This window comes from Coregonus clupeaformis, chromosome 31 (genome assembly GCF_020615455.1).
Source record: "Coregonus clupeaformis isolate EN_2021a chromosome 31, ASM2061545v1, whole genome shotgun sequence".
Lineage (NCBI taxonomy): Eukaryota > Metazoa > Chordata > Actinopteri > Salmoniformes > Salmonidae > Coregonus > Coregonus clupeaformis.
Window position 1 is genome coordinate 26,295,114 of NC_059222.1, and position 25,683 is coordinate 26,320,796.

Here is a 25,683-nt window from a genome sequence, read left to right on the forward strand (position 1 = left end):
ATATTTTAAATACACTGTCAATAAGCATTATGACAATCATAATCATATAAGCCAGATAGGCCTATCACGTACCTGCCCTTATATCAGTCATCAGTCAAAAAGAGGGTGTCTTGTTCTGCTCCTGAAATCTGCTTTGTGGTAGGTTCATGTCTCACATTAATGTGTACGCTCTTACAATGATAATTTTATATGGTCAACAACAAAACAATATATAACATAGCCTACGTGTCAACAGAATGTTTATGGTGTAATGTTATGTTCTGCGTTGTGTGGTAGGTTTTGTGGGATTTGACACTTATGTAGGTGTCATAACCAGCCATAAAATAATGGAATATATATCACAACAGGTGTTATGACAACTTATGTCAGCTGTTATGACATGGTTATGACCGTGTCACAGATACCTTAAAAAAAGGTAGGGGCATAGATCAGAAAACCAGTCAGTATCTGGTGTGACCACCATTTGCCTCATGCAGCACGACACATCTTCACATAAGAGTTTATCAGGCTGTTGATTGTGGCCTGTGGAATGTTGTCCCACTCTTCAATGGCTGTGCAAAGTTCTGGATATTGGCGGGAACTGGAACACGCTGTCGAACACGCCGATCCAGAGCATCCCAAACATGCTCAATGGGTGACATGTTTGAGTATCCAGGCCATGGAAGAACTGGGACATTACAGCTTCCAGGAATTGTGTACAGATCCTTGCGACATGGGGCTGTGCATTATCATGCTGAAACATGAGGTGATGGCGGCGGATGAATGGCACGACAATGGGCCTCAGGATCTCGTCACAGTATCTCTGTGCATTCAAATTGCCATCGCTAAAAGGCAATTGTGTTCATTGTCCGTAGCTTATGCCTGCCCATACCATAACCCCACCCCCACCATGGGGAATTCTGTTCACAATGTTGACATTTGCAAACCGCTCGCCCACACGACACCATACACACTGTCCGCAATCTGCCCGGTACAGTTGAAACCGGGATTCATCCGTGAAGAGCACACTTCTCCAGCGTGCCAGTGGCCATCGAAGGTGAGCATTTGTCCACTGAAGTCGGTCATGACGCATAACTGCAGTCAGGTCAAGACCCTGGTGAGGACGATGAGCACGCAGTTGAGCTTCCCTGAGACGATTTCTGACAGTTTGTTTGGAAATTCTTTGCTTGTGCAAACCCAGTTTCATTAGCTGTCCGGGTGGCTTGTCTCAGACCATCCCGCAGGTGAAGAAGCCGGATGTGGAGGTCCTGGGCTGGCGTGGTTACACGTGGTCTGCGGTTGTGAGGCCGGTTGGACGTACTGCCAAATTCTCTAAAATTACATTGGAAGCGGCTTATGGTAGAGAAATGAACATTAAATTCTCTGGCAACAGCTCTGGTGGACATTCCTGCAGTCAGATTGCCAATTCCACGCTCCCTCAACTTGAGACATCTGTGGCATTGTGTTTTGACAAAACTGCACATTTTAGTGGCCTTTTATTGTCCCGAGCACAAGGTGCACCTGTGTAATTTCCATGCTGTACAATCAGCTTCTTGATATGCCACACCTGTCAGGTGGATGGATTATCTTGACAAAGGATAAAATGCTCACGAACAAGGATGTAAACAAATTTGTGCACAACATTTTAGAGAAATTATATTTTTGTCCGTACAGTACATTTCTGGGATCTTTTATTTCAGCTCATGAAACATGGGACCAGTTTATATTTTTCACACACACACACACACACCCTTCAGAAAGTATTCATACCCATGGACTTATTCCAAATGTTGTTACAGCCTGAATTCAAAATGGATTAAATCAATTTTTTTTCTCACCCATTTACACACAATACCCATAATGACAAAGTGAATTCTTTTTTAAAAATTCACATTTATTGAAAATAAAATACAGATATCTAAGTTACATAAGTATTCACATCCCTGATTCAACACATGATAGAATAACCTTTGGCAGTGATTAAAACGGTGTCTTTCTGGGTAAGTCTCAAAGAGCTTTCCACACCTGGATTGTACAATATTTGCACATTATTCTTTTTTAAATTCTTCAAGCTCTGTCAAGTTGGTTGTTGATCATTGCTAGACAGCCATTTTCAAGTCTTGCCATAGATTTTCAAGCCGAATTAAGTCAAAACTGTAACTTGGTCACTCAGGAACATTCAATGTCGTCTTGGTAAGCAACTCGTGTATATTTGGCCTTGTGTTTTAGGTTATTGTCCTACTGAAAGGTGTCGGTTGGAAAGCAGACAGTTTTCCTCTAAGATTTTGCCTGTGCTTAGCTCTATTCAGTTTATTTTTATCCTAAAAAAAAACTCCCTAGTCCTTGTCGATGACAAGCATACCCATAACATGATGCAGCCACCACCATGCTTGAAAATATGATGAGTGGTACTCAGCGAAGGGTTGTTGGATTTGCCCCAAACATGACGCTTTGTATTCAGGACAAAAAGTTACATTCTTTGCAGTTTTTCTTAAGGTCTGCTTTAAAAAAAAAATCTTACCAATCTACCAATAGGTGCCCTTCTTTGCGAGGCATTGGAAAACCTCACTGGTCTGTTTTTGAAATTCACTGCTCAACTGAGGGACCTTACAGCTAATTGTATGTGTGATATGAGGTAGTCATTCAAAAATCATGCTACAGAGTGAGTCCATGCAATTTATGTGAGTTAAGCACATTTCTACTCAATTTAATTAGGCTTGCCATAACAAAGGGGTTGAATACTTATTGACTCAAGACATAATTCCACTTTCACATTATGGGACATTGTGTGTAGGCCAGTGACACAATCTTAATTTAATCAGGTTGTAACAAAACGTGGAAAAAGTCAAGGGGTGTGACAACTTTCTGAAGGCAATGTAGGTCAGGGATATGAGTAATCAATGAGGCAGGTGGTTTAACTCAACAATACTTTAATGTTCTTTAACACTTAACTGTATCCATTATTTTGTACATTCTTGTCAAAAATGTCAACCGCAAAGACAATGATCAAACAGCACTGTCACAAACAGAAACTAGTCAACGGTTGATTGTTTATTACAGTCCACTTAGATCTAAAATACAGGCATGGGCACAAAGGAAAGGGGGTGTTTTTCCGGTGGGGTCTGAAGTATTATGAGCTGTTGGTCTGTGGTAGAATTGCAGAGAAATCCAGCGACATAGGATCCTCTTCCTCCGCTGAGAGAACACGATCAATCTGTTGCTTTAATTTATCATCCAGCAGGGCAGTGCCTATCGTGAAATAATCCTGCAACACAATACAAAGTGTTTGGAGATAAGATTAGCACAAAGACAATTCAGTAAAGTGGGCCTAATAAAATTCTGGAATATATATGGACAAAGAGGGAAGTGTACTACTGTACCTTCTTCTTTGTGTTAGGCGCTGCCACTGGAGGATTGAATGTCATGTCTTTAGCTCTGTAGTCCTCAAACAGCTCCACTGGGTGCCTGAGAGGGGTTAAAAGTGAAGCTAGCACTTTTTTCATACTGCACATGCACACATCTTTGGTTAATATCTCATGCACCGTTGAGAATTACTTTAGTCTTCAGGGTTCATACACATTTTGAAAGATGGAATTTCATGACTTTTAACCAAATTTCCATGACCAACAACTGGCGGCGTCTCTATGTACGTATAACAAATTAAGCGTAATATGGTCGACACTGGGAGGCTGCTCTCTGATCGCACGTACCATGTCCTGTCGTTGTGCAAGGAACTTAACCCCCCCCAAGTACCTGTTAGGGAACTGTATAAAACACATGTGGTCAACCCTCATTCCGTAGAGCTACTGGGTGACCACCCTTGATGTATAAAATTACAACCAAATACGTTTTATGGCATTTGAAATAATTAGCTTGAAACAAGTGCATTCGGAAAGTCTTCAGACCCCTTGACTTTTTCCACATTTTCTTTACGTTACAGCCTAATTCTAAAATGGATTAAGTAGTTTTTTCCCCTCATCAACCTACAAACAATACCCCATAATGACAAAGCAAAAACTGTTTCATAACTTTTTGCAAATGTATTACATAAAAAACAAATATCACATTTACATAAGTATTCAGACCCTTTCCTCAGTACTTTGTTGAAGCACCTGACAAGTCTTCTTGGGTATGACGCTACAAGCTTGGCACACCTGTATTTGGGGAGTTTCTCCCATTCTTCTCTGCAGATCCTCTCAAGCTCTGTCATGTTAGATGGGGAGCGTCGCTGCACAGCTATTTTCAGGTCTCTCCAGAGATGTTCGATTGGGTTCAAGTCCGGGCTCTGGCTGGACCACTCAAGGACATTCAGAGACTTGTCCAGAAGCCACTCCTGCGTTGTCTTGGTTGTGTGCTTAAGGTCGTTGTCCTGTCGTAAGGTGAACCTTCGCCCCGGTCTTGAGCGCTCTGGAGCAGGTTTTCATCAAGTATCTCTCTGTACTTTGCTCCGTTCATCTTTCCCTCGAGCCTGACTAGTCTCCCAGTCCCTGCCACTGAAAAACATCCCCACAGCATGATGCTGCCACCACTATGCTTCACCGTAGGGATGGTGCCAGGTTTCCTCCAGACGTGACGCTTGGCATTTAGGCCAAAGAGTTCAATCTTGGTTTCATCAGAACAGAGAATCTTGTTTCTCATGGTCTGAGAGTCTTTAGGTGCCTTTTGGCAAACTCCAAGAGGGCTGTCGTGCCTTTTACTGAGGAGTGGCTTCCGTCTGGCCACTCTACCATAAAGGCCTGATTGGTGGAGTGCTGCAGAGATGGTTGTCCTTCTGGAAGGTTTTCCCATCTCCACAGAGGAACTCTGGAGCTCTGTCAGAGTGACCATCGGGTTCTTGGTCACCTCCCTGACCAAGGCCCTTCTCCCCTGATTGCTCAGTTTGGCCAGGCGGCCAGTTCTAGGAAGAGTCTAGGTGCTTCCAAACTTCTTCCATTTAAGAATGATGGCGGCCACTGTTCTTGGGGACCATCAATGCTGCAGACATTTTTTGGTACCCTTCCCCAGATCTGTGCCTCGACAATCCTGTCCAATCAATTTAATTTACCACATGTGGACTCCAATCAGGTTGTAGAAACATCAAGGATGATCAATGGGAACAGGATGCACCTGAGCTCAATTTCGAGTCTCATAGCAAAGGGTTTGAATACCTATGTCAATAAAGTATGTTTTTTTATTTTTTATACATTTGCAAAACTTTCTAAAAACCTGTTTTCGCGTTGTCATTATGGGGTATTGTGTGTAGATGGATGAGGATTTGTATTTATTTAATCCATTTTAGAATAAGGTTGTAACGTAACAAAATGTGGAAAAAGTCAAGGGGTCTGAATACTTTCCGAATGCACTTTTTCAAAGTTCAAATGGCTATGGTAGGCTACAAATATTTTTATTCAGCTGAAGCAAGCCCACAAATTTTCTTCAGGAAATGTACCTTTTTCTAGTGTAGTCATATTTAGCAATCTTAGAAGTGTTTACTTTGCAGGGTGACTAGCATCTATTAAGTTGCCATGTCCCATACATTGGATGGCCAAATGAACTGGAAGTATCTACAAAACAAGTTCTGAAGCCACATAATCCAAAAGAAAGGCTACATCTAATATTTTTTCCTAAAATTACTGTTTGCGATTCAAATCCCAACTAATACAATGGTGAAGTGAATCATTTGTTGTCAAAAATAATTGTTTTAATGAATCGTTCCAAAAAGTAAATCAACTTTGTATGGCCTTCGCGGCTAGGGTGACCACATTTAAAAATGCGGGACAGTGTAGCCTACATTAATACAGAAATTGGGCAGAAGCAACCCCCCCTCCAAAATCCCCCTCCCACTCATGGTGCAGATACATTTTTAGGCGCCGGAGCGCAATAAAAATGTAAATGCCATCATAATTTCTCGAAGTTTGTACTGACAGATGTAGTCTTTTGAATATTATTATAGAATAGGCCTGTGCATAAAATTCATCCTCCAATTGCAACGTCTGCGTATGCCCACACATTGTCTCAAGAAAACGTTATTTTTTTTATACCCTCAAACACCAAGTTAGGTATACCTAATTTCAAAATAGGCCATCACTGTCAACTGTGAATGATAATTTTTCACGTTTTACTGGTGAAACATCTAAACTGCATCTGCATGCCAATAATTTGACCTCAATCAATTTCATGGGAATATGCATTTAGATATTCTTGAATTACTGTTTTGTGAGCAAATTAGAGCAGATGGTGTTAATTATATAGCCTTCCTGTATTTTGTTTAAATCAAAGTACATTCTGCCCAGTGGTGCTCGCTGTTGCGTTTTGGCCGCATTCATTTTTCTTTTTTACTTTCAGCTAACCATCCTAAAATCTCATTAAATTAGGTGTTTTTGGGGGGTGTAACTAACGTTATACTATGCTACTATATTTGGTTCTGTTATGTAGAATACTAATTAATCATTGTGATATTCCAAGACATCTTTTCAATTTTCAACTTTACTAAATCAGCACCATTGTGTGAGAAGTGGCAGAACCACGCTCTTCGTCATTAGGACGCTTTTTGTAAGTTACAGTTAGGCCTAACTCCTCTCATAGTTTAGCTGGAATTTAGCCCGAAAGGATTTGATAAATGTTATTGGTTGACATGACATTGGCCCGTCTCTTGTCTTGCGCTGCATAGAATATCAGATCTCAACAACGATTGGAGAAGTGTTTAACGTCACCAGTACCACATCCTTATGGTATATATCTTTTCATAAGCGCAACGTGACTGCAAGAGACAGGTTGGAATGTCTTACTGCAAAGGGGACAAATCAATGTTTTTTTCTAAATTAGTGGTGCTTGAATTTGTTAATCAAACGCGGGTGAGATGAGGGCAGTGGGAAGGTAGACCATTAAATGTCGGGTAATCCAAGAAAGAAGGCCAGCACATTTCAATAAACTTTTGTAAATATATTCTGTTAATAGTTCACTAAAGAATATATATATATAGTGGGGGGAAAAAAAGTATTTAGTCAGCCACCAATTGTGCAAGTTCTCCCACTTAAAAAGATGAGAGAGGCCTGTAATTTTCATCATAGGTACACGTCAACTATGACAGACAAAATGAGAAAAGAAATCCAGAAAATCACATTGTAGGATTTTTAATGAATTTATTTGCAAATTATGGTGGAAAATAAGTATTTGGTCAATAACAAAAGTTTCTCAATACTTTGTTATATACCCTTTGTTGGCAATGACACAGGTCAAACGTTTTCTGTAAGTCTTCACAAGGTTTTCACACACTGTTGCTGGTATTTTGGCCCATTCCTCCATGCAGATCTCCTCTAGAGCAGTGATGTTTTGGGGCTGTCGCTGGGCAACACGGACTTTCAACTCCCTCCAAAGATTTTCTATGGGGTTGAGATCTGGAGACTGGCTAGGCCCGGGCGGTGTGTTTGGGATCATTGTCATGCTGAAAGACCCAGCCACGTTTCATCTTCAATGCCCTTGCTGATGGAAGGAGGTTTTCACTCAAAATCTCACGATACATGGCCCCATTCATTCTTTCCTTTACACGGATCAGTCGTCCTGGTCCCTTTGCAGAAAAACAGCCCCAAAGCATGATGTTTCCACCCCCATGCTTCACAGTAGGTATGGTGTTCTTTGGATGCAACTCAGCATTCTTTGTCCTCCAAACACGACGAGTTGAGTTTTTACCAAAAAGTTCTATTTTGGTTTCATCTGACCATATGACATTCTCCCAATCCTCTTCTGGATTATCCAAATGCACTCTAGCAAACTTCAGACGGGCTGGACATGTACTGGCTTAAGCAGGGGGACACGTCTGGCACTGCAGGATTTGAGTCCCTGGTGGCGTAGTGTGTTACTGATGGTAGGCTTTGTTACTTTGGTCCCAGCTCTCTGCAGGTCATTCACTAGGTCCCCCCGTGTGGTTCTGGGATTTTTGCTCACCGTTCTTGTGATCATTTTGACCCCACGGGGTGAGATCTTGCGTGGACCCCCAGATCGAGGGAGATTATCAGTGGTCTTGTATGTCTTCCATTTCCTAATAATTGCTCCCACAGTTGATTTCTTCAAACCAAGCTGCTTACCTATTGCAGATTCAGTCTTCCCAGCCTGGTGCAGGTCTACAATTTTGTTTCTGGTGTCCTTTGACAGCTCTTTGGTCTTGGCCATAGTGGAGTTTGGAGTGTGACTGTTTGAGGTTGTGGACAGGTGTCTTTTATACTGATAACAAGTTCAAACAGGTGCCATTAATACAGGTAACGAGTGGAGGACAGAGGAGCCTCTTAAAGAAGAAGTTACAGGTCTGTGAGAGCCAGAAATCTTGCTTGTTTGTAGGTGACCAAATACTTATTTTCCACCATAATTTGCAAATAAATTCATAAAAAATCCTACAATGTGATTTTCTGGAGAAAAAAATTCTCATTTTGTCTGTCATAGTTGACGTGTACCTATGATGAAAATTACAGGCCTCTCTCATCTTTTTAAGTGGGAGAACTTGCACAATTGGTGGCTGACTAAATAAAAAATTTCCCCACTGTAGGAGCAGTCAGCATTGTAAATCAGGACGCTAAACTGCAACACGTTTCGACTACTCAAGTCTTCCTCAGGCAGCATTGTGGACAGAAGCAGATGTCTATAGAAATAAAGGTGGGGACAAGTAAATGTCACATGACAGGTAAATAACTACACAAAAGTATGTGGACACCCCTTCAAATTAGTGGATTCGGCTATTTCAGCCACACCCGTTGCTAACAGGTGTATAAAATCGAGCACACAGCCATGTAATCTCCATAGACAAACATTGGCAGTAGAATGGCCTTACTGAAGAGCTCAGTGACTTTCAAAGTGGCACCGTCATAGGATGCCACCTTTCCAACAAGTCTGTTCGTCAAATTTCTGCCCTGCTTCCCCGGTCAACTGTAAGTGCTGTTATTGTGAAGTGGAAACATCTAGGAGCAACAACGGCTCAGCCGTGAAGTGGTAGGCCACACAAGCTCACAGAACGGGACCGTCAAGTGCAGAAGCGTGTAGTGCGTAACAATCGTCTGGCCTGGGTTGCAACATTCACTACGAGTTCCAAACTGCCTCTGGAAGCAATGTCAGCACAATAACTGTTCGTCGAGAACACCATTTTAAAATTCCATGACTTTTCCAGGATTTTCATGACCATACGAACCATGGGTCTTGTATGAGTATTTGTTAGAGAACTGGAGGAGCAGCAAATGGCTTTTGATAGAGGATGAATTAAATGTGAGATTTGAAGTTACGGGATCCTCTTGTTCTTACCTTCTAGCGAGTTGAACGATTAGCGCTCCAGATCCTTCACTAGGAGCCCCTGCACAGAGGTGAGTGGCAAACCTCCTGACCACTGGGTGGTAATGTCTCTGCAACACAACAACAGCAACGCCATCAGCTATACCGGTGTGTGTATTATTTATTTTTTGTGTGTGTGTGCTTTCTGCGTATTTACCCTAAGTGTGTGTAGCTCCCACAGGGCAGTGTTCTGAGGGTTGCAGTACTCTGGCTCATCCAGCTCAGGAAGGAACACCCCACTACCCTGAGCCTCATTGTCTAGGAGGATGTCACACTTGGGGAAGGTCTGCGGAGAGAGATGGGGAGCACAGCTTTCTTAAATCACACACATATGCTCTCACACACTCATGACTCAATCTTACACACTTCATGCACTCTCTCTCTCACAATCTCTCTCCATAATACACGCAGATGCACACACGATAAACACTTACATGTATCAACGTCCTGTTGGATGCCAGGATGCCCACCGTAGCGTTGGGCAGTGTGTGCAGACTGAGCGTGCTCAGTCTCTTGACAAAGGCCAGGGCGCGCTGCAGGGTCACCTGTTTCCTGCGCTTGGTCAGCATCACGTCGAGACAACGCAGCACGATGCTGATGTCATCATTAGATGCACCTGGGAAAAGCATCCACATTTTTTAAATGCCCAGTGCAGTCACAAATGAGATTTTCTGGTGCTTTATATACATTTCCACACTATGAGGTTGGAATAATACTGTGAAATTGTGAAAATGATACTGCCCTTTTAGTGTAAGAGGTGTTTGAAAATACCTCCTGGAATTTCAGCCTGTTTTGGGGGGGATGGAGTTTTGGCCTTCCATGGTGATATCACCATGCGGTAAATTAATTAACAGACCAATAAGAAAGAGAGTTCCAAAGCTCTCTACCAATAACTGCACATTTTCCCCACTCTGACCACTCCCAGACAGTCCTAAGAAAATTATTGCTTGAGAAATTGCTAAGAAGCTATTTGTTTATTTTTGACCATTTTAATTCACAGTAAGGTACTTAATATTTACCCTGAAATTATTTGATATTGAGATACAAACAGCTGCATTGACCTTTAAGACTTATGAACAGTCACTCCAGGTACAGGTGGACCTTCAGAGCACAATGGATCTGGTGTCAAAGAGCCAGACATGGGTTTGAATAAGCTATAGGGTAGTTTGACTTACCAGCATTGAGTTTGAGCAGTGTCTTGTACAGATGGGTGTAGAACTTCAGTGGGTCAATATTGAGGACATCACCTGTTCACAGAGGGAAATTAATTAAAGGAATAGTATACTACATAAAAACTAATGTTTTCATCGTTTGCGATCCGTGACTGAGAAAAATGTGTTGTTTATGTTCTAAGTGGTCCGTCTACTAAATCAGCATTTTTTGTGTCTAACATCACGCACCATATTGCCGCAGCATTGCATTAGTGGAAACCAAGACTGTTCTTAGGGCAGACCTGGTTGTACCTAGATATGATTGAGTCACGTCTGGGACAATTTTAGCATTTTAGCTAACCCTAAACCTTTCCCTAACCTTATGCTAATTCTCCTAACCTACCACGTTAATTATCCTATTGACCCTCCCGGAGATTGCCGCTAACATTGATACAAATGTTTTAACAATTTGAAAAAATACCTTGACCCCCGATTCGCCATGTGACCCTAATACGATGTAAGCATATTGTGTCTAGAACACAATCAGCCATTTATATTAACATGATGAAGTATATATTCCACTGACGTACTCAAACTAACAGTGGACCAAATTGTACCACTGCGTTTTTCCTTAAACTACTATCACGCAAAGCGATTCTTCCTCCTTGGCCCTCTGTCTGTGTGGTGTGAGGAGGGGGCCGTTGCAAAGAGCAACCTCGCAGTTTGAGACACAGAGTTTGAGATGTGGCGATCTAGCTGCAGCTTGAACATGGTGAGATTTTAGACTCCTAAATTGATAGTGCAGTTATTTCCGGGGATTTTACAGCTTACTAGCTAGATCACATGCTGACATTGGTATTACAACCAGCATGCCCTGAGAGCGCATTTAATTGGGTTTTGTAGTCGACTTGAGCTCCAACAGATTTCCACAACAACATTTTGTCGGACTCGAGCGATACTTTTCTGTGTGCGCATGCGCGAGCTACATATCGCTAGAGTACAACAAAATGGAATATAACGTTGCGGATAAAGTTCGAATGACAATGTTTCATGTGTACAACATCTAAAGACCTAAATCACTATACTGGGAGTGTTGCTGTTTGTAAAAGGACGTATATGGGTGTTTTTGGAGTCTTTGTTAATGTTTTATCTGTGCCCATGCAACTGCAAACGAGCATGAGGAAGTATATCGCTGAAGGGGTAAGTTTCTCAAAACCAAGTGAAATCGCAAAAGAAGTGTCTGGACATTTACATTCAAAATACTGATTTGGTTAAAAAAGTGAACCTATCCTTTAAGCACAAACAGTATGTTATATACACAGTATTCAGTGAGGTTTTTAATCATGTTTATTATTGAAGTCATCATAAACCATCACTGACCTTGACCAGAGAGAATGTTGAAAGCTGTCTGAATGCAGTGAAGGCTTTCCCGATAGGTCAGATCCTACGGAGAGAAAAGTCATTAGGCAATCATACAAGATGATGTGAATAGCATTTTGATAGGATTGGTAGAATATGTATACTCACTCCTGATTGGATAAGATGTTGGAGAACGTTCAACAAGTCATCAAAGAACTCCAGGTTGATCAGATGGGCAAACCTTAGGAGAAAAATATTTGTCTTAAAAGAAAGGCTCCATATTTCAATTTGTCAGAAAGTGACTCATGTCTCTGGAAACAGGTAGTCTCTCTTACTTTGCTAGACCTTCTAAAACGGAGGGAAGCAGGATCGACTTTTGAGCTTTCTTCAGTACTCTGAAGTATATCAAGAACACTATGTTCAAAGTCTCTGTGTGCTAGGAGAGAGAGAACAATTGGAATGATGTTAGACCTTTTGTCGTGAGAAGTGTAAAAGTGTTTTCACAAAAACAAATTGAGTCGTTTCAGGTCTGTTGTAACTTTGGAGAATAAACACTCACCAGTTTGAGCTTCTTGTCTTTGCTCTCTGATGCCTCAGCCTCTAGCAGCTCTTTCTCTAGTTTCTCTTCAGCCTTCTTCCACTGTAAGGATGACAGGACACATACATTACACTCTTTTCACAGACACATAAAAAATGTACAGATTGTACACAGGCAGACACACAATAGGCAAGGCAAACCGGTTTATGTGATTTCTGCTAAAACATCAAAATAAATCACAGCATGTTTTTGGACTCATTCAGCAGTTCAATACCATTGGAAATGATTGTTGAAATTTCAATTTATGTTCCTAAAACATAAGTTAAATGATGCTGTCGCTGCTTCCAGTTGACAAAACATTTTGATAAATAGCTCAATGTCAAAACATATTTTTAACATGTCAGAATCCATAACTGATTCGCAGAAACAGTTCATGATATATAGAAAATCTAAACATAAAATGTACTCTCTACACATACATGTGCAACAATAGTATTCATATTATCGCCTTAGAAGCTGCACACGCACCAAAAACGGAATCTGAGAATGATTTTTACATCACTGGTTAAACGAGAATTTGTTGAAGACTCATCTAAATTCAAAACTGGTGGATAGAGATTTTGGGAGGCTGCCAAAACAGTAAAGGAAACAAATCAGTTGCGTTGTTATTTAACTTCAACGAAGTACATTTGGGGCCATAGGATATCTACATTGACAAGGGTTGGCTGTAGTTTAAGCGATAGTTTAGGGCCCTATCAAATCTGTTATCTTTTTGCCTGATTCCATTGTTTCCCAAATTCCGTTTTCTCCGTTTCGTATTTCCAGGTTTTAGCTCTCAAAAATCACACTTTTTGTAATACATTTACATCCAGGCCATTCCCTCCCCTACCCTGGACGACGCTGGGCCAATTGCACGCCGCCCCATGGGTCTCCCGGTCGCGGCCAGCTACGACAGAGCCTGGATTCGAACCAGGATCTCTAGTGGCACAGATAGCACTGCGATGCAGTGCCTTAGACCACTGTGCCACTCGGGAGACTAATAGAAAAACTAAATTGGATGTTATAAATTGGATGTTATAAGTCGACAACAATGCTTAACCCACATCAAGAGACCACTTTTGTGGTCTGGGTAAAATCGAAGCATTTTTTATATTTTGGGTGTAGTTACCCTTTAATGCAATGGGCACCAGCCAGAGACCATTGTTTAGTTAGTGTAGTTTCTGTAGCGCTCATATGATTGCAGGGTGTGCAGAACAAATGGCCACTGGAGTGATGCAAATAATCATGATATCATTCTGCCAGGTAGCATAGGCTAGTTTGTAGTTAACATTTAATTGATACGTTTTTTGGGAAAGCCTTTCCATCTACCAGCAGACGGTTATCATTATCGCTAACAGCTACACAAAATGTAGACTAGACATACAGTGCCTTCGGAAAGTATTCAGACCCCTCGACTTTTTCCACATTTTGTTATGTTACAGCCTTATTCTAAAATGGACAAAAAATTATAATAATCCTAAATCTACATACAATACCCCATAATGACAAACAAACCAGTTTTTGCTATGAGACTCGAAATTGCGCTCAGGTGCATCCTGTTTCCATTGATCATCCTTGAGATGTTTCTACAACTTGGGAGTTCACCTGTGGTAAAATCAATTGATTGGACATGATTTGGAAAGGCACACACCAGTATATATATATATATATATATATATATATATATATAAGGTCCCACAGTTGACAGTGCATGTCAGAGCAAAAACCAAGCAATGAGGTCGAAGGAATTGTCCGTAGAGCTCCGAGACAGGATTGTGTCAAGGCACAGATCTGGGGAAGGGTCTGATGAAACCAAGATTGAACTCTTTGGCCTGAATGCCAAGCGTCACGTCTGGAAGAAACCTGGCACCATCCCTACGGTGAAGCACGGTGGTGGCAGCATCATGCTGTGGGGATGTTTTTCAGCGGCAGGGACTGGGAGACTAGTCAGGATTGAGGGAAAGATGAACGGAGCAAAGTACAGAGAGATCCTTGATGAAAACCTGCTCCAGAGCGCTCAGGACCTCAGACTGGGGCGAAGGTTCACCTTCCAACAGGACAATGACCCTAAGCACACAGCCAAGACAACGCAGGAGTGGCTTCGGGACAAGTCTCTGAATGTCCTTGAGTGGCCCAGCCAGAGCCTGGACTTGAACCCGATCGAACATCTCTGGAGAGATCTGAAAATAGCTGTGCATCGACGCTCCCCATCCAACCTGACAGAGCTTGAGAGGATCTGCAGAGAAGAATGGGAGAAATTCCCAAATACAAGTTTGCCAAGCTTGTAGCGTCATACCCAAGAAGACGTGAGGCTGTAATCGCTGCCAAAAGGTGCTTCAACAAAGTACTGAGTAAAGGGTCTGTATACTTACATAAATATCAAATCATTTTATTTGTAAAAATGTGCTAAAATGTCAAAAAACCTGTTTTTGCTTTGTCATTGTGGGGTATTGTGTGTAGATTGACGAGGGAAAAAAATGTTTTAATCCATTTTAGAGTAAGGCTGTAAAGTAAAAAAAATAAATGTGGAAAAGTCAAGGGGTCTGAATACTTTCCAAATGCACTGTACGGACACAGCGCACAAAACACACAGATGGGCATTCCTGTCCCGTTTCAGAAAGCTGCAGAAAAAAAAACGAATTACTGATGCATTTTATGATCCACTTGGGCAAATTAATAAATGTTCTAATAAGTTCAATACGTTTACTTGATTTCATACTAAGTTGAATTTCGTTTTAATGTCTGGATTGTGTGATTCTCTGTCTGCATTTTCCACAACGCAGATTTTATAGGGCACTGATAGTTTGACTCTCAAAATCAATGTATTGGTGTGGCCAGCAATTTTTGTACAAATTGTTCATGTCATTTGAATTCGTAAATGACAGAGTTCTAAGTCCTGCGAACCCCAGCGCATATGACAAAATCAAAATGGTACAAAAAAAGCTTGGGTATATACCGTATACAGAGGTATTTGGAAAAAGCCACGGTAGGATTTTTTTTTTTTTTAGGGGGTAGATGAGCTTTAATATTGCAGATAGATTGTAACTTCCATCAATGTAATTGTCTGCATCACTTCCAATCCCCCATGTTTTTTCTTCTTCTAGCAAATATACATACATACATACATACATACATATATATATATATACACAGTGAGGGAAAAAAGTATTTGATCCCCTGCTGATTTTGTACGTTTGCCCACTGACAAAGACATGATCAGTCTATAATTTTAATGGTAGGTTTATTTGAATAGTGAGAGACAGAATAACAACAAAAAAAATCCTGAAAAACGCATGTCAAAAATGTAATGAATTGATTTGCATTTTAATGAGGAAAATAAGTATTTGACCCCTCTGCAAAATATGACTTAGTACTTGGTGGCAAAACCCTTGTTGGCAATCACAGAGGTCAGACGTTTCTTGTAGTTGGCCACCAGGTTTGCACACATCTCAGGAGGGGTTTTGTTCCACTCCTCTTTGCAGATCTTTTCCAAGTCATTAAGGTTTCGAGGCTGACGTTTGGCAACTCGAACCTTCAGCTCCCTCCACAGATGTTCTATGGGATTAAGGTCTGGAGACTGGTTAGGCCACTCCAGGACCTTAATGTGCTTCTTCTTGAGCCACTCCTTTGTTGCCTTGGCCGTGTGTTTTGGGTCATTGTCATGCTGGAATACCCATCCACGACCCATTTTCAATGCCCTGGCTGAGGGAAGGAGGTTCTCACCCAAGAGTTGACTGTATATGGCCCCGTCCATTGTCCCTTTGATGCGGTGAAGTTGTCCTGTCCCCTTAGCAGAAAAACACCCCCAAAGCATAATGGTTCCACCTCCATGTTTGACGGTGGGGATGGTGTTCTTTGGGTCATAGGCAGCATTCCTCCTCCTTCAAACACGGCGACTTGAGTTAATGCCAAAGAGCTCGATTTTGGTCTCATCTTACCACAACACTTTCACCCAGTTCTCCTCTGAATCATTCAGATGTTCATTGGCAAACTTCAGACGGCCCTGTATATGTGCTTTCTTGAGCAGGGGGACCTTGTGGGCGCTGCAGGATTTCGGTCCTTCACGGCGTAGTGTTACCAATTGTTTTCTTGGTGACTATGGTCCCAGCTGCCTTGAGATCATTGACAAGATCCTCCCGTGTAGTTCTGGGCTGATTCCTCACCGTTCTCATGATCATTGCAACTCCACGAGGTGAGATCTAGCATGGAGCTCCAGGCCGAGGGAGATTGACAGTTATTTTGTGTTTCTTCCATTTGCGAATAATCGCACCAACTGTTGTCACCTTCTCACCAAGCTGCTTGGCGATGGTCTTGTAGCCCATTCCAGCCTTGTGTAGGTCTACAATCTTGTCCCTGACATCCTTGGAGAGCCCTTTGGTCTTGGCCATGGTGGAGAGTTTGGAATCTGATTGATTGATTGCTTCTGTGGACAGGTGTCTTTTATACAGGTAACAAGCTGAGATTAGGAGCACTCCCTTTAAGTGTGCTCCTAATCTCAGCTCGTTACCTGTATAAAAGACACCTGGGAGCCAGAAATCTTTCTGATTGAGAGGGGGTCAAATACTTATTTCCCTCATTAAAATGCAAATCAATTTATAACATTTTTGACATGCGTTTTTCTGGAATGTTTTGTTGTTATTCTGCCTCTCACTGTTCAAATAAACCTACCATTAAAGTTAAAGACTGATCATTTATTTGTCAGTGGGCAAACGTACAAAATCAGCAGGGGATCAAATACTTTTTTCCCTCACTGTACACACACACACATATATAGATATCCTTTTTAAAAAATATATTTCCCTTTATTACTTTTCAACCCCACCACCCCTTACCTAATTGGAGTAAACTGGTGAACAACAATGCTTAGGCCTCTACTTCCAGCTTATACATACATTTTATGGACACAGTTAATTTTACAATAATTGTAAGAATTAATTACAATAAAAGCTCCCAACCTATAGCCTATATACTTATTATGGACACAGTATGCTTACATTATTAGTTATCTTGTTGTTATTAGTTGTTGTTAGTTGTTATTAGTCCCATCCTTCAGCTCCATTCAACACCTTCCATCTATCCCTTAACACCGTCCATATTGGATTTCTATTTGCCATATATTTTTCAACTGTACTGTGATGTTTCACAAAAGTTCTGAACCCTTCTATTCTCATTGTTTCTACAGATTGTGAATTGAAAAGAAACATTTTTGCTAAAAGTATTATTATTATTGATTGAATGACTATGACTTTTCAGATCACCCAGTAATGCTATCTGCAGGGTTAGCTCCAGGTAAATATTGCAATCCTTTAGCCATTCCTGGACCTGTGTCCAAAAACAAGCTACAAATGGACAGTACCAAAACAAATGATCTAATGATTCTGTCTCTTTGCAGCAAAATCTGCAGAGCTGAGAAGATTGTATATCCCATATAAATAACATTCTATTGGTAGCAAAAATTTATATAATAATTTACATTTTAGTCATTTAGCAGACGCTCTTATCCAGAGCGACTTACAATTTAAATTGAAAAATTCTAAGTTTTGAATCCGGCGTCGTTTTGCGTATCAGTTCATAAACACTATGCCATGGGATTGGTACGTCAAAAATCTTTTCCCAACTATTTTGGGACGGCTGTCAATCCTTTGGTCCTTAAATGAAACTGGTATACTTTTTTTTATTTATCACAGTTTTCTTTAACCAATTATGTTCTATAATGCAAGGCCGACAGACAAGTTCCTTACTTTTTCCCCCTTCCACTTTCCTCTTCCATTTTTGCGGTAATGCTGCAATTATTTGGTTGTAATTTTGGGTAGAGCAGACATTTTCATATGTTTTTGTTAGCTACATGTGCGACATAACTCCACCTGTCCTACCGATGATAGAAGAAGGTTTTTTAATCAATTAGTATATTTGAGTTTAACCACAATATTTGTTGCATTATTTGTTCTGTCGTTTCTGGAGGATTAAATTGAAATTGCAACCAACTTTCTATGGATTGTTTTAGAAATAGTGATATTTGGGAGATGATTTCCTTTTCAAATAACTGAAAGTGAGAGGTTGTAATCTGAATAAAGGGAAAAAGGCCATTCTTGAACATTGGGTGAGACAATCTTACTAATTTGCTAGAGAACCAGTTCAGATTTAAGTATAACTTTTGTATGACTGAAGCTTTTAGTGATAGGTCTAATGCTTTAATATTTAATCATTTCTGTTCCCCCGAAATCATATTCATTATATAAATAGGCCCGTTTAATTTTGTCTGGCTTGCCGTTCCAAATAAAATTGAATAATTAAAAAAAAACTATTTCTTAATAAATGTGAATATTTGTAGGTACTTTAAGTAAATACCTCCAGTCAACTTGTGCAATACGTTAGGAAATAAAGAACATTGTGTTCTTCATTTCACCTGCCACATTATTATGAAGCTTGCGGTAGTCTCCAGTCACGTGTCACATGGTATTTGTTTACAAGCACACAACGATGAGAGGCTAGAGTCTTTAGTCACTCACTATTGTGCAGCATGCACCAGGTGGTCTAATTACAGTATGGAATTCAAAACTAAATGTTTGCCAGCTAGATATCTTATAACTATTAAGTTAACTGTCTAAAATGTGCTAAATTCTCTACAGTTGTGTTGTTTGGTTTGCTAATTTAGTAGCTAGTTAGCTATCTAGCTAGCTCGGGCTCCCGAGTGGCGCAGCGGTCTAAGGCACTGCATCTCAGTGCTCAACGCTTGAGGTGTCGAGTCCAGGCTGTATCACAACCGGCCGTGATTGGGAGTCCCATAGGGTGGCGCACAATTGGCACAGCGTCGTCCGGGTTTGGCCGGTGTAGGCCGTCATTGTAAATAAGAATTTGTTCTTAACTGACTTGCCTAGTTAAATAAAGGTAAAATAAAATAAAAATCTAGCTAGCCAAGTGGTTAGCTTCTTCCAAAACCAAGGATTCACTTGGTAACAGCAGAGAATCCCCTCCTGGATCAAGAGCCTTGCTGGCGCTAATATTTGTTTTGTGCATGCAGCGAACTGTGAGTAACAATGCTCTCGTTAGCATTCTCTTTGTGAATTTACATGTACTTGTTAGCATTGCTAACCTTCGGATTACAGAGTATCAGTGGGGTTTTGTGGTCAGTGCCGGTATTACCAACCAACCCGGTATGGCACAAGGGCTGTATGAAGGTATGACAATCTGGATATCGCCCAAGCCTAGTACAAAACCAAAGATATTGATCGGTTTTAAGTCATCGATTTTGTGTAATCGAGATGACTACAAACTTTTACAGTATCATCACCAATCTGAGCTAAACACACTTTAACCAGGTGCTGTAGACTAGAGTGTCCATAGGGCTTTGCAACAGGCTGAATGTTTGACGTCCCTACACACAGGTGCTTGGGCTACTGACCTTCCTTTGCATCCTGGACAGATTCTTCTTTTTGTCTTTATAGTTCATGAACTTCTTTTTGGGAGCTGTGTCATCTGTATCTTTCTTCACCTCCACCTCCTTTATCCTCAGGCAGAGGAGAACCTTGAGTAGCTGTGGGGTGAAGAAGTGGGAACATTTTAAATTTTTTACATTTTTAGTCATTTAGCAGACGCTCTTATCCAGAGCGACTTACAGTTAGTGAGTGCATACATTTTTCATAATGGCCCCCCGTGGGAAACGAACCCACAACCCTGGCGTTGCAAGCGCCATGCACTACCAACTGAGCTACAGGGGGCCTTTGATGCATTTCTTTAAGAGCCATGTCATCAAAACGACTTGAATAGTAGGTGAATAGTACCTCTGGTCTGACATCATAGTTTCTGCTTTTGACCAGTCCGGAGATAACTTTGACTGTCCCTAGTGAGGCCTGGCCCTGTTTGTCCTGCTTCAGTAGCTTCTTGACTGCTTCACAGCACATGTCAGACACCTGGATAAACAAGATAACATCAACTCAGTTAACACAGTCAGACAAGAGACAAACCCACCCCTCATACATCTAAGATAAAACCACTGCTTTTGATTGATAGTCAAAGTAATCCTAATTAAGAGAAACTAGTCTCTACAGAGCCCATTCCCATTGTAGTCTATAGCTACAAAGTCTAAAGCTAATATTGTAGTGAATATCACGTTACAAGATTTAGAACTATGGGCCTGAAATGGGCCTCCCAGACTCACCCGCTTGATAGTGTCGTTCATCAGGGGCACCACCATGACGATGATGTTGTTGTGGAAGTTGAAGTGTGGCAGGGCCACCAGCAGCTCACAGATACAGCGGATGGCCACCTCAGCCAGGCCCTTATAAGACTGCAGAGACACCGCCTCGCTCCTCTTTCTCTTCTTCTGCTTCCAGTCTACAGGGCAGCAAATGGTTACAACCAACAGCAGCCAGTAATTAATATCAACTAGTCAAAATAAGAACAATGAACCAGTCACAACAAGTCATCAATATCAACCAGTCATAACAAATAGACGGGTTGGCTGACATCAGGAAAATGATGCGCGGGCATTGATGTGGCCGGAAGGTGTGCGTTTTTATGATTCTGAAAAGTCAGATAGCTAGCAACAATGACAAGAAGCTGCCATGTGGGGAATCGTAGGTGGCTTGTTTCCATCTTGTTATTGATACCATGTCTTGTTTTGAGGTGTTTTGACTGATGTCATGTCTATGCTAATATGGCTTGCTAGCTAAACATTTGGAGACTAAATATATAGCTTACATTTCAACAGTCTAAGCCAACCCTGTCTGTTTTGCCCCATTGTTGCGCACGCATTTCTTTTGTTGCTAAACAACCAACCCGTCTATATGAACTAGTCACAAGCCATCAACATCAGCCAGTCACAGCAGACATCAGCCAGTCACAGCAGACATCAGCCAGTCACAGCAGACATCAGCCAGTCACAGCAGACATCAGCCAGTCACAGCAGACATCAGCCAGTCACAGCAGACATCAGCCAGTCACAGCAGACACCAGCCAGTCACAGCAGACATCAGCCAGTCACAGCAGACATCAGCCAGTCACAGCAGACATCAGCCAGTCACAGCAGACATCAGCCAGTCACAGCAGACACCAGCCAGTCACAGCAGACACCAGCCAGTCACAGCAGACACCAGCCAGTCACAGCAGACACCAGCCAGTCATAACAAGTCATCAATATCAACAAATAAATATATTAGTGGGTTACCTTTGACAGTCTGCTCCAGGTTCTCCAGGTAGAACTTGTACTGGCTCACCAAGCCCTCCTCAAACTCCCTCAGCTGCTGGGTCTCTTTCTTCACCTTTGAGGCTTTCTCTGTCTCTGTCAGGGGTCTAATTCTGTACGACGGAACGATATCCTTGAAGACCTCCATCAGAGAGACCATGACCAGCTTTCTGACCGTCACAGCCACATAGGGGTCTGTCTCCATCAGCATGGCTCGCAGCTCTTTCAGCTTCTTGATCTGAACACAGACAGAAAGTTCATACATTGGTTTTATACAGAAAACATAAATACCAAGGACAGTCAAACAAAACATTTCCCAAGTCTCTTTCTCTCTGCTATGTGATTATTGGTATCAAATCAAATCAAATCAAATCAAATCAAATCAAATTTTATTGGTCACATGCGCCGAATACAACAAGTGCAGACATTACAGTGAAATGCTTACTTACAGCCCTTAACCAACAGTGCGTTTATTTTAAACAAAAAAGTAAGAATAAAACAACAACAACAAAAAAAAAAAAAAGTGTTGAGAAAAACAAAGAGCAGAAGTAAAATAAAGTGACAGTAGGGAGGCTATATACAGGGGGTAACGGTGCAGAGTCAATGTGCGGGGGGCACCGGCTAGTTGAGGTAGTTGAGGTAATATGTACATGTGGGTAGAGTTAAAGTGACTATGCATAAATACTTAACAGAGTAGCAGCAGCGTAAAAAGGATGGGGTGGGGGGGCAGTGCAAATAGTCCGGGTAGCCATGATTAGCTGTTCAGGAGTCTTATGGCTATGTGACATAAAATAATACTATTTTGCCAAGGGGACTAGGAAGCAACAGTAGCCCGAGGAGTCTAACGCACAGTTCAGACGCCTAACTTATGGTGTCCAACTGAATAGAAATAAAAAGCGGGCTGGCTTTTCTTGACGTATCGATTGGTTTCATACAACTGCTCTCAACACTGCAGACTTCCTTGTTAGTTTCGGGTCGAATTCAGGCATAACAGCGACCTCTTCTGTGTTAAAGAAAGCACAAAGTTTATTGCACTAAAAAGGCAAAGAAAGACGATTCACACACCTGTGCGGCGCAGAAGTTAATGTTTGAAACCGTGAATATGATCAGTTTAATGTGTATCGGTAAATGTAAAGTGTCTTCAGATTTCATAACTCCCTTTTACTAAGGAATCCCGAAGTCTCCTCATCCCTAAAATAAACCATGAGATAGATATGTTAGCATAGCGATATTATGTGCAACGCAAACGTTCTATTTTCTCCTGAGATTGCAAAACAATTTGCATGTTGATATATTGCCCATCGGTTATGAACGTGTTGAGAAGTTGTTTTTTTACTGTCAGTTGCTGGTTTCAAAAACCAGCATAAACTACACTAACCATGAGCCTATTAGCATTTCTGCCGCCACAGAAACAGACCCTGGGTCTGTTCTAACGCGTCCACCTGCGAATCCGAGGCCATGATTGTGCTTCTGTTGTGGGTGTGGTAGCGAAGCAACCTTTTTTTGCATGCAATTTACACTATATTAATATATGCATCACCATTTCTCCCGACAGTGGAAGAACTGCTCTGGCGCGCTGCATGAAACAGAGGCGTGCTTCACATGCACTGTGCCTCAAGAGCAGCAGAGGCTCCCAAACTATCGTCAGAAGTCCGACAAGGCGCACTGCGTGGTTTCAGATGGCACTCTATCCCCGCTCTTCCAAAGAGAAAGTGATGTCTTTTTTGGTTCGGTGCTGAGATGCAGCGTTGTATGAACCAGGGCTTACGTTGGTGGTGGGGTCTGAGAGGATGTCTGATCCCAGACTAGCGATGCGTAGTTTCCTGTCGGTCAGCTTCTGTGTGCGGAGCTTCAGCTGCTCTTGAGGGGTCAGGGCCGGCCCGGTCACAGCCTCATCCTCTGTGGAAAAATACCAGCAACATCAGAGAGAAGCACCTAATCTACTGACTAGGACTGGGCTACCAATAGTTGGTGTAACAATACATCCTTCACAGAGAGGATGGCTGACTCAATTCAAAAAGGTGTTCATGATGCTGGTACCGTTTTCAAATTGCTCCAAGCCAGTTGGGACATCTCCTTCCTCCTCCTCAGCCTTTTTTGGTACAACTAAAAAAGACAAAACAATACAACTCAATTGTATCAATAGAGCTGTAAATTCTAAAACTTTTTAACAATATGACTTAGGTGAAAATGTAAACTTAGAGGTGAAGATGTTCAGGGGTAACACACATATGAATAATCCTACCAGGTTTCTCCATGCTTTGAGGGATGAGGCCTCTAATCTTGTCTTTGATTGGCAGGAGGTGAATGACCTCCTTTTCCTCTGTTAGCTGCATCTTTCTGGGCATCTTCTCATAACTCTCTGGCCCCTGCTGCTCCCCCTTGCGCTTTTTGGCATGCACTGGACCACTGCAGGTATTCAAGTAGAAACAAGTAAGGTTAAGTGAGGAGATAAGTTACAGACATACACTACCGGTCAAAAGTTTTAGAACACCTACTCATTGAAGGGTTTTTCTTTATTTTTAGTATTTTCTACATTGTAGAATAATAGTGAAGACATCAAAACTATGAAATAACACATATGGAATCATGTAGTAACCAAAAAAGTGTTAAACAAATAAAAATATATTTTATATTTGAGATTCTTCAAAATAGCCACCCTTTGCCTTGATGACAGCTTTGCACACTCTTGGCATTCTCTCAACCAGCTTCACCTGGAATGCTTTTCCAACAGTCTTGAAGGAGTTTTCACACATGTATGGATTTCCCCGAGCTCTTGTAATTACCTTGATGACAGGTCTCTGGTGAGGAAGGAGGCTTTCTGAGCCATTGCCTTGATCTGCTCCAGGTCATCTTCATCCATCATGTCCATTGGCAGGGACTCCACAAACTCCTCCTCCTCTTCATCCTCTGTAACAGACCCCAGACAGGGACATGTAATCAATGCCACCAAACAGGTCTAACAAAAACAATAGATGATGATAATGATAACTTTATATAGGTTACGTAATTATTTTGATGCCATAGTGTGGAAGAGTGCATGGATTGTAAACCAAACCATGTTACTGACTACAGGACAGACATCATTCAGCTTGAGTGCTAGATGTCAGGGCCTAGATGTTAGCCTATACTACTGTATGGATGGGTAGTCATGCTGCACACACCTGGCCTCTTCTTGTAGCGCTCCAGAGGGAGGGGGGTCTTCAAGGCAGCATCTTTGATAGCTGCCCGGAGCTTCTTCTGCTCCTTGCGGTGTTTCTTGTCAGTGCTCTCCTTCTTGAACTGACGATTCTTTAGCTTGTTGTCAAGCTTCACATTGCTTGTCTTCAGTAGCCTGCGAAAGCTCGGCTTCCTCTTCTTACTCCTTGGCTGTTGGTGAGAAAAGGTTGTCACTGCTTTGTATTCATAAGGACAACCTGGGTGATGATTTGGGGTTGAATAGTCACTAGCTAGTACAGCTAGATTTGACTGACTAGGTTATGAAATGAATGCATGTCAAGCAATGTGAAGTCTTATATAAGCCAACAACACATAGCTAGGGTTCCTCTCTGCAAATCACACTGTCAGAACTGCAAGCAGGACCACCCATACGTAAAAATGTATGCACACATGACTGTAAGTCGCTTTGGATAAAAGCGTCTGCTAAATAGAATATTATTATTATTATTATATTATTATTACATAACTAGTTAGCTAATAGTTAGTGTATTTCTAGTTGAAGCAATGATGACAGGCTGTTTACAATAGAGCAATTTCGCGAAAATATGTCGATAAGTGTCCACTATAATAATGGTGAGTAACAGTAGTTGACAAAATGTTCAGCGTAAATTCCAGCCATTGCCTGCTGACAAAATGAAAAAGTACATAGCTAGACATCAGCTAGCTAGCTATGTAGCTAAAGCAATTCAGCTACCGTTAGCAGCGTTACTAGCTACTTAGCTAGCTATAACACGATGTACTTACCGGAGCCATCGTAAAATACTTATTTTAATGATGGAGCACTTGTTTAAATCGATACATTATAATAAAAGTTAGCTATAAACTGTAAAATGTTTCCACACGTGTTTCTTTCCTATTCCGGAAGTATTTTTTTCTCTACTAGGTAAAGATCATGGAAGTAAAACTTAAGTGTGATCTCTTCA

At 41.5% G+C, this 25,683-nt stretch overlaps 1 protein-coding gene across 1 annotated transcript; it reads right to left on the reverse strand.

The window, feature by feature from the left end:
* Positions 1–2,889: 2,889 nt before the first annotated feature.
* LOC121547315 (nucleolar complex protein 3 homolog) lies at positions 2,890–25,643 on the reverse strand. The gene is made up of 20 exons (XM_041858511.2): positions 25,505–25,643; positions 24,706–24,910; positions 24,328–24,451; positions 23,787–23,950; positions 23,582–23,647; positions 23,310–23,440; positions 21,524–21,779; positions 20,516–20,691; positions 20,139–20,267; positions 19,760–19,891; positions 12,340–12,420; positions 12,116–12,216; positions 11,949–12,021; positions 11,802–11,865; positions 10,446–10,517; positions 9,705–9,886; positions 9,428–9,556; positions 9,244–9,341; positions 3,360–3,444; positions 2,890–3,244 (listed from the first exon to the last, which is right to left on the reverse strand). Exons 1-20 carry the CDS (start codon positions 25,511–25,513, stop codon positions 3,110–3,112), a joined length of 2,412 nt encoding a protein of 803 aa, XP_041714445.1. The 5' UTR covers positions 25,514–25,643; the 3' UTR covers positions 2,890–3,109.
* Between the last annotated feature and the right edge of the window lie 40 nt (positions 25,644–25,683).

Coding starts and splice junctions, on each gene's coding strand:
- LOC121547315 (XM_041858511.2), bottom strand. Junction 20,692..21,523: donor CCTGGAGCAGACTGTCAAAG/GTAACCCACTAA, acceptor GCTGCCCTGTAG/ACTGGAAGCAGAAGAAGAGA. Junction 20,268..20,515: donor TGAACGACACTATCAAGCGG/GTGAGTCTGGGA, acceptor TTGTTTATCCAG/GTGTCTGACATGTGCTGTGA.